The 12,952-nt window shown below is 40.3% G+C and overlaps 1 protein-coding gene across 1 annotated transcript in view; it reads left to right on the forward strand.

The window, feature by feature from the left end:
- Positions 1–12,952, forward strand: part of LOC124595397 (H(+)/Cl(-) exchange transporter 7) — a 186,752-nt gene that overhangs the window by 137,141 nt on the left and 36,659 nt on the right. The window contains exon 10 of the mRNA XM_047134124.1: positions 8,832–8,925. Coding sequence (XP_046990080.1) covers positions 8,832–8,925 — 94 coding nt within the window. The remainder of the gene's footprint in view (positions 1–8,831; positions 8,926–12,952) is intronic.

Consider the following 12,952-nt stretch of genomic DNA (forward strand, 5'->3'; position numbering starts at 1 on the left):
GGAAGTCAAGTGAAGGGTCTTAGCCAGAGGCTCCATCGATTCTGTGACAGTCAAGGTTGCAGATTTCTGGACCTGTATTATACGGTGGAGATTTGTAGGTCGGCCCTAGATAGGTGGTAGTGTGGAGTACTTGTAGAGTGAGCATGGGTTTTTGTTTTTTTACACTAGGTGGTAGTTTGACATCACCTGAATGATCTCTCGATACGCAGTGTGTGAAATCAGATTGCCTGCAAAGTAAAGACATTTTGACTGTCGAAATTTTAACAGTGAATTGTTGAAGTATTCAAAACAATATTCTGAATTTACCACCCTCCAGGAAAGTTATTGCACTCAACCTATTCTCAGAAAGCGCCAAAGGATTTAGCGAGGCATGGACTGTATATCAAAAAAGACTTATTTAGATGCCATGGGAGGGGGTGTGTTCATCGCCGTCAACAAAAAATTTTGTCTGTATCAAGGTCAAAATTGTGTCAGACTTGAAGTTTTACGTGACATTTTATGATGGCACGTCTCACTTCCAAGCAAGCTCCTGTGATGATGAAAAATGCTGTGATATTTAATAGTGAGTGAGGATCGGGCCATCCCACTGCAGGAGATATTATTAAGATATATCTGGATTGGAGAACTGCTTGAACCTATCACTTCTGCAAAGGAAGATGGTGAGTGAGCGTCTCCACCTGCTGTGTGGGGCTGCTGGGTGCCTTGGCATCAGGCTTTGAAATTTTTTTAGAAGACAATGATAAAAAGAAAAAGATCCTGACAAAAAATGGATTACATAACAAGTGACAGTAGAATTGGTTTACGTTAAAATATACTTCTCGTCTTTATCTAACACAAGCTCCACCTGTTTAAGGTGATCTGTCAACCCGCCTAGTATACAAGGTTATTTTGAAAGATGCTACTGTTGTAAAAACGTGTTTAAAGTGCAGTTGCGTACATATTCAAGTAGCTTGGAAGAAAATCAATGCTCTTTCAGCATCCATCCATGCGTAAGGTGAAGTATTTCTGTGAAGACTGCAGAAACATGGTTAGGTGGCACTGAATAGCAGGACCACATCAGTGAACATCGAGAAAGGCGACCTAAAGAAACTTTATTAAATAAATCTACTGGCACCAGACATGAATTGCGCAGAGTGGCCGCGCGATTTGAGTCACCATGTCACGGATTGCGCGGCCCCTCCCATCAGAGATCTGAGTCCTCCTTCGGGCATGGGTGTGTGTGTTGTTCTTAGCATAAGTTAGTTTAAGTAGTGTTTAAGTTTAGGGACGATGACCTGCACAGTTTAGCCCCTTAGGAATTCACACACATTTGAACCAAACATAAGAGAGTTACAGATTGCACACAGAAAGTGTAACACTGATGCCATACAAAAAACCATTGCAGTTCCATTACAGACAGAGAAGTTATCTGGACATGAGTAGCAGGCCTAGGTGAACTCGAGTTAATTATTGTATGATTTTGCTGGTCACCTGTTTCTGCTGAAACAGTTGTAGACTCATTCAAGGAACTTCTCTGATCAGTAGTGCAGAAATACCCAGATCATGCAGTATTAATTGGAGCCAACTTTAATCTACTGATTATGGGCTGGCACATCAATGGATTCACTGCAGGTGGTACAGACAGTCAGTCTTTTCCGAAAACTGCCTTGAGCAACTAGTTAACCAATGCACACACATTAGAAATATTGTAGACTTTGCAGCTAAAAACAGGCCTGGCCATATTGACATTGACATGATGATGTCATAGTGACAGTGGTCACTAAAGCAAATAAATTGGTCATGACGGCTAGGAGAGTATTTGTGTTGGAAAAAGCAGAGAAGCAGTTGTTAATATCCCACATAGACAACGAATAGATATCATTTAGCCCCAATATGAATTATGGGCATAGTTTAAACTGATTGCAGATCATGCTCTGGAGATGTATGTGCCAAGTAAGTGTATTAGGAATGAAAAGGATCTACCATGGTTTAACAGTCAAATTTGGAAAATGCTGAGGAAACAAATTAAAATGCAAATGTTGACAGGCAAAAGCAAGTAGAAATTTGTGTGTCCATAAGAAGATCAGTGCATGAAACAAACAACTACTCCCACCATCATATGCTAGTAAAAGTTCTCGAGAACCCAAGAAAATTCTGGTCATGTGTAAAATCACAAAGCATTTCAAAGGTTTCGATCCAGTCATTCGTCGACCAGTCTCGGGTGGCAACAGAAGATAGCAGAAGTAAAGCTGAGGTTTTTAAATGTCACGTTTAAGAAATCATTCAAACATGAGGATCATAAAGAGCTTTGTTTAACTGTCGTACAGACTCCTGCAAAGAGGATGTAGAAATATGCATACATGCCATAGAAAAGCAACTGAGAGAGTTGAAAATAAGTCGCCAGGTCTAGACAAAATTCCAGTTCGGTTTTATAGTGTGTACTCTGCAGCACTGGTCCCTTACTTTAGGTTGCATTTCTCGTAAATCTCTTACCCAGCACGAAGTTCCAAGCAACTCGAAAAGTTCGCAGATGACTCCTGTGTACAAGAAATTCCTGTATATAAGAAAAGTAAAAGAATGGACCCACATAATAACAGATCAGTATCTGGGAACTTCTTTAATGGATGCCGAGTTCTCTGAGACAGAAAAGCTTACGTCTACAAATCGGCACTGATTTAGAAAGTGTATCTTGTGTGAAAATCAGCTTGCTCTTTTCTTACATGATATTCTACACATCATGGATGAAAGGCAACAGGCAGATTCCATATTCCTTGATTTACGGAAAGCAGTTGACGAAGTGCCTTGATGCAGACCGCTGACGAAGATCTGAGCATATGATTGAGTTTCACGATGTGTGTGCAGCTTGAAGACATCTTAAGTAATAGAACCCAGTATTTTGTCCTCCATGGTGAGTTCAGAGTATCCCAGGGAAGTGTGATAGGACCACTCTTATTCTCTATATGCATAAATGTTGTGATGGACAGAGTGAGCACCAATTTATAGCTGTTTGGCGATGACACTGTAGTGTATGGGAAGATGTTGTCGTCAAGTGACAGTAGGATGATACAGGATGGCTTTGACAGAATATATATTTGGTATGATGAATAGCAACTGGTTCTAAATGTAGAAATAATTTTAAGTTAATATGGATGGGTAGTGCAAAAATAATGTAACATTCAAGTACAGTATTTGAAGGGCGCTGCTTGACAGTCATATTGATTAAATATCCAGGCATAATGTTGCAAGTGATATGAAATCAAATGAGCACATCAGATTGGTAGTATGGAACGCAAATGCTAGACTTTGTTTTATTGGGAGAATTTTTGGAAAATGCAGATCATCCATAAAGGAGACAGCATATAGAATGCTAGGGCAACTCATTCTTGAGTACTGTTAGGTTGTGGGATCCCCATGAGGTAAATTAAAGGAAGACATCGAAGCAATTCAGAGGTGTGCAGTCAGATTTGTTACTAGTAGATTCAATCAGCATGCAAATATTGCAGAGATTCTTTGTGAACTCAAATGGGAATCAGTGTAGGGAAGATGACATTATTTTCACAAGGCACTATTGCAAAACTATAGAGAACCGGCATTTGAGGCTGACTGCAGATAGATTCTACTGCCATCAATGTACATTTCATGTAAGGACCACGAGGATAATATGAGAGAAATGTGGGCTCTTACAGAGGATTAAGGATGGCTTTTTTTCTCTCTGGGAAAGAGCTGTATAAAGCGACATTATAGTGAATGCCAATAAAATGTTGCTTTATTTTCATTATTGTAGGCTATTTCCCGTAAGTGTGTTGCATCCATTATTTAACAGCCATGGTATACAAATTATGGGGGAGGATTGGAAAATAATCCACAATAATTTTTTCTCCCCTGATATTGCAGTTGGAATGTTGAAATTTTATGACAGTATATTATGAAGTTTGCACTACAGAGGGTATTTTGTTTTCATGAGCAGCTCTGGCGAGAGACGTCTGAACTACAAAACAAGCATGGCACGCTTGTTACTGTCATTGGCTTTGAAGAGCAGCAAAGTCTAGTTCAGTATCTGTGGGCCAAGGGGCATAAACTGAGTGAAATACACAAGGACATGCATGGCATGTATGGGCCATAGCAACATCTCTAGATGGTGTGCATTCTTCTATGTGAATCCACAGCCATGCTCCGGGCAGCTGGTAACAGCTGCAACACCGTACAACGTTGGAGCCATTGAGGCAGCAACTTTGAATGACGGGGTGTGCGACTCGAAACCTCATCGCAGCAGTTCAACATTTCCTATGGTGCAGTGGACAATATTTTTCATGAAACATAGAAATTTCGTAAAGTTAGTGCTCGCTGAGTGCCTAAGAATCTGACAGACAGCCACAAAAGCCAGCAAATGATGATAAGCATGGATCACTTGATACATTACACTGCAGAAATGCGTGACTTCCTGACAGGGATGTCACTGGTGATAAGTTGTGGGCATACCACTACATGCCCTAAACAAACCAGGCCCTATGGAATGGAAACATGCTGGTTTCCCAGTACAAACAAAACTCAAGGTGACTCAGTCTGCTAGGAAAGGGCTTGTGACAGTGTTCTGGGATACGCGTGGTGTATTACCGGTGGACTTTGCTGAACACTGGACCACTGTGAAGGCTGCAGCCGAAATTAAAACTTTGGATAAGTTGTATCGTGCCCTTCATGACAAATCATCATCATCATCATCATCATCATCATCATCATCATCAATTATCTGCTATATTAGCAGGTCCTTTGCCTCTCCATTTTCTGTGATCCATTGCTTCCTTCTTAAGGCTGCTGTATGTTGTACCGTCCATCATGTCATCCAGTATCTGGAATCTCCTCCTTCCTCGCTTCCTTTTCCCTTCTACATAACCTAAAACTGTTTTTATCAGTCCATCATTCTTTCTTAATATATGCCCAATCCAATTGGCAGTAGCTACAAGCAAAAGCCATGGACACTTAAAGGTTGTTGGAATGTGAAGAGTCAAAGCTAATGCTTCCTATGGGCCTCCTAGTAAATTGTGACTCATTTCAAATGCCACAACATTAATGCTGATGGTATCAAACTTCATGACAATGCTCACCTCATCTTGCTGTTCCTGTTCGTGAGAAAATTGTCAAATTTGGGTGGGAGGTACTCCAGCATTCACCATACGGTCCAGACATTGCACCATTGGACTTTCATCTATTTGTTCACATGAAGAAACTTCTGGCTGGCCAATGCTTTGTGGCAGACGCAGAAGTGAAATCAGCAGTCCGCAAATGGCTATACTCCAGCCAAACAGATTTCTTCGAACAAGGCATATAGAAACTGGTACCGCGATAGGAGAAGTGTGTTGAGAACAATGGTAGCTCTATAGAAAAGTAGGTAAAAGATGTAAGCTCATTGTGATTTCTTTTTGTTTTGTTACCTATTAAACTTTTCGGTAATAAAATTATTGTGCATTACTTTCCACTCTTCCCTTGTACTATACTCTACAAAGGCTCGAACAACCAGCAACTGCCACAGTTTTCTTGCTAGCAGTGCCCACACTTTCTCTCAAAGATACAAACTACTTTCAAAATATGAAAATGTGCTACAATAAATAAAATGCCTATAAAATGTCATACTGTACAACATACTTACCATGAGATACAGTCACAACTCCTGAAATCTATCATCCATGGCCTCTGGCCTGTTGTGCATGCATGGCAATCCTGGGTCCATGACAAGTCGTGAAAACCCACTGATTTGCCCCAACACATGAATGGACGTGGCCTGTGGGCAGAGCAGAGTGCTAGATCTGACAGTAGGATCTGTTAGTAGGAAATAATGGACCTCAGATTGGAAGGCCAGCTCCATCAGAGATACCTGCAGAGCTGACCCATGGTTCTGGCTCATTACAGAAATCCACTCATGTAAGGCCAGCTTACAACAGTCTCTGAATTATTAAACAAACTCCTGGACAAGAAATCTACATAAATTCTGGTACATTTTCTGACTTGTAATTTGTACTATACTGTCTTCAGTGCATTTCCCTGTATTGGTGGACATAGGTCTTGCTGCTTTCAAACTCACCACAAATTTACTTAAAATGGCTTACAATAAGCTTCTTATGTAGATTTACAATAATTAGAATTGAATTTAGCTATTGTTGTGTTGCTGGAGTTTTGTAAATTGCAATTAAAGATTTATGTTTCCAAGTAACTTAATAGTTAAGTGACATTCGTTTTGAAAAGGACTTTTAGATGCAATGTTAATTTCTATTGAGCACCACTGACTAGTTTGCCAAAATATCGTATTCTGTTTCTGTAACTATGTTTTAAATAATGATCTTAATTACTCCAGAATTAAATGAGTACAAATGACTGACATCATTTTGTCATTAGCTGTAGGGATACTTCTCTTATTTATATATATTTTTCATCTATTGTCTACTTTATCAGGAGGTCAGTAATTAGATATGTGCTTACAAGTGAACAGTGACAACGAAATATGATATTACTGGTGTTTGTAATTAGCATGGTTTTTAGGTAAGCTAATTATACTAAATAACCAAGACTAATAGATATTAAATTTAGGTTGGCTAAGTCCTGAGTTAAGAGTCAAGATTTTGGGTACTGTGTATATCATGTAAATGATATTGAAGATATCTGAAAAAAATAATAATTTTGGGAAGGAAAGAAACATAATGGGTGTCGAAGGATGCTGCTTGCTTTGTTACAGTGGCATCAGGTTACAAACATCCTGTGTAAGAAGAAAATGTCTCTATATGAATCCTAAATACTACCTAACAGCAATAACATACTTTATTAACAGAAGCATAATCCATTTCTGTAGAAATTACATTTACTAGACATTCTGTTTTTGTATCTTTTGATTAATGGATTGACACTTTAATCATTTGGAAAAAGGATTTCTTTCTTCGTCAGTTTATAGTATTAATAGAAAAATACAATTTGTATAATAAGAGTAGCAGTGGTCCTTGTGCAGTGCTGGTGACATGTTTTCCATGTTGTAAGATGTTCCCTTGTGTAAACTAATGACCACACTTGTGTTTTTTCTGATAGCACATTTTGTTTTTGGTGGGAACAAACTCTGTGTTCTTCTTGTGTTGTTTTACACATTTGCTTTGTACTGAAATACTGAAAGCAGTAGCTACAAGCAAAAGCCGTGGACATTTAAAGGTTTTTGGAATGTGAAGAGTCAAAGCCAATGCATCCTATGGGCCTCCTAGTAAATTGTGACTCATTTCAAAACCAGCACGCTGACAGCATAAATTGGTATCCACTATGTAATGGCTTCTACAATGGTGCTAGTAATGTTAGCTACCTAACTACTGACTCAGAAAACCAGTGCTCAAAGAAAATTATGAGGATAAGACAATTATTATCCACAAATTAGTTATAAAATTTTTTTGTAATCAAATAGGAAACTTACAAGAACATCATTTTTTGATGTAGTCTCCTTGTGTTTCAACACACTTGGTCCATCATTGTACAAGTTTCCTGATGCCCTCACAAAAGGAGGTTCTCGGTTGAGCTGCGAGCCAGGAATGTACCGCTTCTTTCACTCCTTCATGTGAAGCAAATTGACGGCCCCTTAATGCGTGTTTGAGTGGACCAAACAAGTAATAGTCAGAAGGGGCAAGATTGGGACTATATGGAGGATGATCCAGTACTTCAAATTTGAGTTTCTGGAGCATTTCAGCAGTGTGGGCAGCAGTATGTGGACGGGCATTGTCGTGTAACAGCACAACACCTTTTGACAGCATTCCTCGGTGTTTTCTTCGAATTGCAGGCTTTAGCCTGGCAGTAAGCATCTCACATAATGCACACTGTTTATTGTTGTGCCCTTTCCCCATAGTGTTTCAGTACTGGACCTCGTGCGTCTCAAAAAAACTGTAAGCATCAGTTTTCCTGCGGACAGTTGGGTCTTGAACTTTTTCTGGCACGGTGAATTTGAATGTTTCCGTTCCATGCTCTGCCATTTACTCTCCGGCTCGTAATGGTGGATCCATGTTTCGTCACCAGTAATGATCCTGTCTAAGAAGTCCCCTTCATTACCATAGCGATCCAAATATTTTTTGCATATGTCCAAGTGTGTTTGTTTATGCAACTGTGTGAGTTGTTTTGGGACCCATCTTGCACAAACTTTATGAAATCAAAGTCTGTTGTGGGTGATTTTTGTAGGCAGAACCATGACTAATTTGCCAACGATTGCCACTTCGTCAATAGTAAATTGTCTTTCTAAGAGAATCATTACATGTGAATGCTCAGTGGTTTCTTCATTTGTGGTGGTTAACGGTCGTCTGGCTCCTTCATCATGCATAACACTTCTGCGACCATTTCAGAATTTTTCAATCCATTTGTAGATACTCTGTTGTGGCAAAACAGTGTTCCCGTACTGTACCAAAAGTCTTCAATGAATTTCAGCCCCTGATACGCCTTCCGACCACAAAAAAACGGATCATTGGAAGTTGCTCTTCTTTGGTGCAAATAGTCAGCGGAGCAACCATGATTAACAGCATGGCAGCGATAATGAAACTAACCTAGCAGCTTGAAAATTGCAAAGATATAACAACAAATAAACAAAGCCTGTGTCATCAACGTAAAATGATAGTGCTACGAAAATAAACAAAAATATAACTAAATCGTGGATAATAATTGCCTTACCCTTATATAGTGGCTGCAATAAAGAATAAAGAAAACTGGTGAGTAATCTCATTGGAAGATTTATCATGTATATTACTGCTATTGAAGTAACAGGTTAAAATTTTATTTCAGGTTGAAGATTAATGGTAATATATCTTAAAAACTTTTTTGACAAATTAATATTTTAGTTTTGCTTACAGATGTACTGTGGAGATGGAGAATACAATGCACTAGCAGCCATCTGGTTTCAAACTCCAGAAGCAAGTGTACGTTCATTTTTTCATGATCCACCAGGTGAGATAATGTCCCAGAACTAGTGATCATATGTAATTGCACAATGAATTTCTACACTGCTCTTCATTATCAACAATTCATAGTATGTTATGAGGTCTTGCATTTTTCTAAAACAGATACGTAACTGTTTCTGTTGGATTTATAAAAAAATGTATAAAATGAGCAGAAGTATTTAAATATAAACGATCAGAATTCAATAATATTGCAACACATGGTATAAAACAGATACTAAACAAGAATACTCATACTGCTGTGAAATAAATACTAACAAAGAGATAGAGGGGCTGGCCAGTACTTACCTCAGCTCAGTACAGCCGATAGATACACAAAACAGAACAGAAACTTTACATTCCTAGCTTTCGGAACTTTGTTCCTTCATCAGGGAGGAGGGGGGTGGGGGGGGGGGGGGGGGGGAGGAGAAGGGAAGAAGGGAGAGTGGGATTCAGTTACTCACAACCCAGGTTATGAAGCAATAGGGAAAGGTAAACAGTCAGGGTAGTAAGGATGGAGGCATGGTCATTAGAGGGAGGCCAAAGATATTCTACTGTAAGTACTGTGCCAGCTTCAAACCAAAGAGGATGCATACAGAAGTAAAGAGGTATATAATATAAAGATAAACACAACTATGTAGGAGAAAAGATGCGTGAATGGCTAAAGAGGAGAGGGAAAATGGAGAAGACTGAAGAGTAAATGGGAGTGAGGTTGGTTAACGAGGGTTCAGTCCAGGGGGATGGCGGGATGAAAGGATGCGTTGGAGTGCAAGTTCCCATCTCCGCAGTTCCGAGGGACTGGTGTTGAGTGGGAGAAGCCAAATGGCACGTACGGTGTAGCTGGTTCCTAGGTCCCTAGAATTATGCTGTGGAGCATGCTCTGTTACTGGGTATTGGACACCTCCTAGGCAGACAGTTCATCTGTGCCTGTTCATGCACTCAGCCGGTTTAGTTGTCGTCATACCGATGTAAAAGGCTGTGCAGTGCAGGCATGTCAGCTGATAAATGACATGTGTTGTTTCACATGTGGCCCTGCCTTGAATTGTGTATGTTTTACGAGTAGCGGGGCTGGAGTAGGTGGTTGTGGGGGGGGGGGGGGGGGGATGCATGGGGCAGGTTTTGCAGTGGGGTCGGTTACAGGGGTAGGAACCGCTGGGTAGAGAAGGTGGTCTGGGAATATTGTAGGGTTTGACAAGGATGTTACGGAGGTTAGGGTGGCGACAAATGGCAACTCTGGGTGGTGTGAGGAGAGTATTGTTATGGGATGATCTCATTTCAGGGCTTGACTTGAGAAAGTCATATCCCTGGTGGAGTAATTTGTTGATGTATTCGAGGCCAGGATAATATTGGGTGACAAGGGGGATGCTTCTGTGTGGTCTGGGTGTAGGAACATTGTTGTTGGACGGGGAGGAATGTATTGCTGAGGAGATCTGTTTGTGGACAAGGTCTGCAGGATAGTTGCAGGGGGGGGAAGCACTGGTCAGGTTACTGGTGTAATTGTTCAGGGATTTGTCACTGGAGCAGATACGTTTGCCACGAATACCTAGGCTGTAGGGAATGGAGTGTTTGATGTGGAATGGATGGCAGCTGTCAAAGTGAAGGTACTGTTGTTTGTTCGTGGGTTTGATGTGGACAGAGGTGTGGATGTGAGCTTCAACAAGATGAAGGTCAACATCCGGGAAGGTGGCTTGGGTTTTGGAGAAGGACCAGGTGAAATTCAGATTCACAAAGTCCCTGTTTACCTTTCCCTATTGCTTCAGAACCTGGGTTGTGAGTAACTGAATCCACTCTCCCTTCTTCCCTTTTTTCCCCCCTCTCTCCTCCCTGATGGAGGAACAAAGTTCCGAAAGCTAGGAATGTAAATTTTCTGTTCTGTTTTGTGTATCTATCGGCTGTACTGAGCTGAGGTAAGTACTGGCCAGCCCCTCTTTCTCTTTGTTAGTATTTGTTTCACATCTTTATATGAGATTTTCCATTAATCAATACTCATACTGCATCACTCCTGTTGTTGAATGTAACTATGTGACACCTAATATATAAATGAATCTGTATGTTTAATATTGCAGAACCGAACAAGAATGAAATTAAAATCCTTGTAAGCAATGATCACCATGTTTTGTGGCTACACTGCATATCAAAAGTCGTTCACTCTCTCGTCATTCATTAATTTTCCCATTAACACTTTTGTAATAATTTATATTGCTCACTAGGAAGTATGATGTAAACTGATAACTTTTAGTTGGACATCATCAGCATTGAGGTTTTCTATATCACTTTACATCCCTCACAGATGATTTCCCCAAAAATAACTAAGAATAATAAGCTTAAATGCACACAAACTGTGAATTGTGCCACAGATGTAATTATTTTCATCGTCTAAGGCATGAACCATGGACCTTGCCGTTGGTGGGGAGGCTTGCATGCCTCAGTGATACAGATGGCCGTACCGTAGGTGCAACCACAATGGAGGGGTATCTGTTGAGAGGCCAGACAAACATGTGGTTCCTGAAGAGGGGCAGCAGCCTTTTCAGTAGTTGCAGGGGCAACAGTCTGGATGATTGACTGATCTTGCCTTGTAACACTAACCAAAACGGCCTTGCTGTGCTGGTACTGCGAATGGCTGAAAGCAAGGGGAAACTACAGCTGTAATTTTTCTCGAGGGCATGCAGCTTTACTGTATGTTTAAATGATGATGGCGTCCTCTTGGGTAAAATATTCCGGAGGTAAAATAGTCCCCCATTCGGATCTCCGGGCGGGGACTACTCAAGAGGACGTTGTTATCAGGAAAAAGAAAACTGGCGTTCTACGGATCGGAGCGTGGAATGTCAGATCCCTTAACCGGGCAGGTAGATTAGAAAATTTAAAAAGGGAAATGGATAGGTTAAAGTTAGATGTAGTGGGAATTAGTGAAGTTCGATGGCAAGAGGAACAGGACTTTTGGTCTGGTGAATACAGGATTATAAAACAAAATCAAATAGGGGTAATGCAGGAGTGGGTTTAATAATGAATAAAAAAAATAGGAGTGTGGGTTAGCTACTACAAACAGCATAGTGAACGCATTATTGTGGCCAAGATAGACACGAAGCCCACACCTACTACAATAGTACAAGTTTATATCCCAACTAGCTCTGCAGATGATGAAGAAGTTGATGAAATGTATGATGAGATAAGAAATTATTCAGGTAGTGGAGGGAGATGAAAATTTAATAGTCATGGGTGACTGGAATTCGAGAGTAGGAAAAGAGAGAGAAGGAAACATAGTAGGTGAACATGGATTGGAGCTAAGAAATGAAAGAGGAAGCTGCCTGGAAGAGTTTTGCACAGAGCATAACTTAATCATAGCTAACACTTGGTTCTAGAATCGTGAAAGAAGTTTGTATACATGGAAGAATCCTGGAGATACTAGAAGGTATCAGATAGATTATATAATGGTAAGACAGAGATTTAGGAACCAGGTTTTAAATTGTAAGACATTTCCAGGGGCAGATGTGGGCCCTGACCACAATCTATTGGTTATGAACTGTAGATTAAAACTGAAGAAACTGCAAAAAGGTGGGAATTTAAGAAGATGGGACCTGGATAAACTGAAAGAACCAGAGGTTGTACAGAGTTTCAGAGAGAGCATAAGGGAACAATTGACAGGAATGGGGGGAAAGAAGTACAGTGGAAGAAGAATGGGTAGCTCTGAGGGATGAAGTAGTGAAGGCAGCAGAGGATCAAGTAGGTAAAAAGATGAGGGCTAGTAGAACTCCTTGGGTAACAGAAGAAATATTGAACTTTAGTGATGAAAGGAGAAAATATAAATATGCAGTAAATGAAGCAGGCAAAAAGGAATACAGATGTCTCAAAAATGAGATCGACAGGAAGTGCAAAATGGCTAAGCAGGGATGGCTAGAGGACAAATGTAAGGATGTAGAGGCTTATCTCACTAGGGGCAAGATAGATACTGCCTACAGGAAAATTAAAGAGACCTTTGGAGACAAGAGAACCACTTGTATGAATATCAAGAGCTCAGATGGAAACCCAGTTCTAAGCAA

Source organism: Schistocerca americana, chromosome 2 (genome assembly GCF_021461395.2).
Source record: "Schistocerca americana isolate TAMUIC-IGC-003095 chromosome 2, iqSchAmer2.1, whole genome shotgun sequence".
NCBI classification, from domain to species: Eukaryota; Metazoa; Arthropoda; class Insecta; order Orthoptera; family Acrididae; genus Schistocerca; species Schistocerca americana.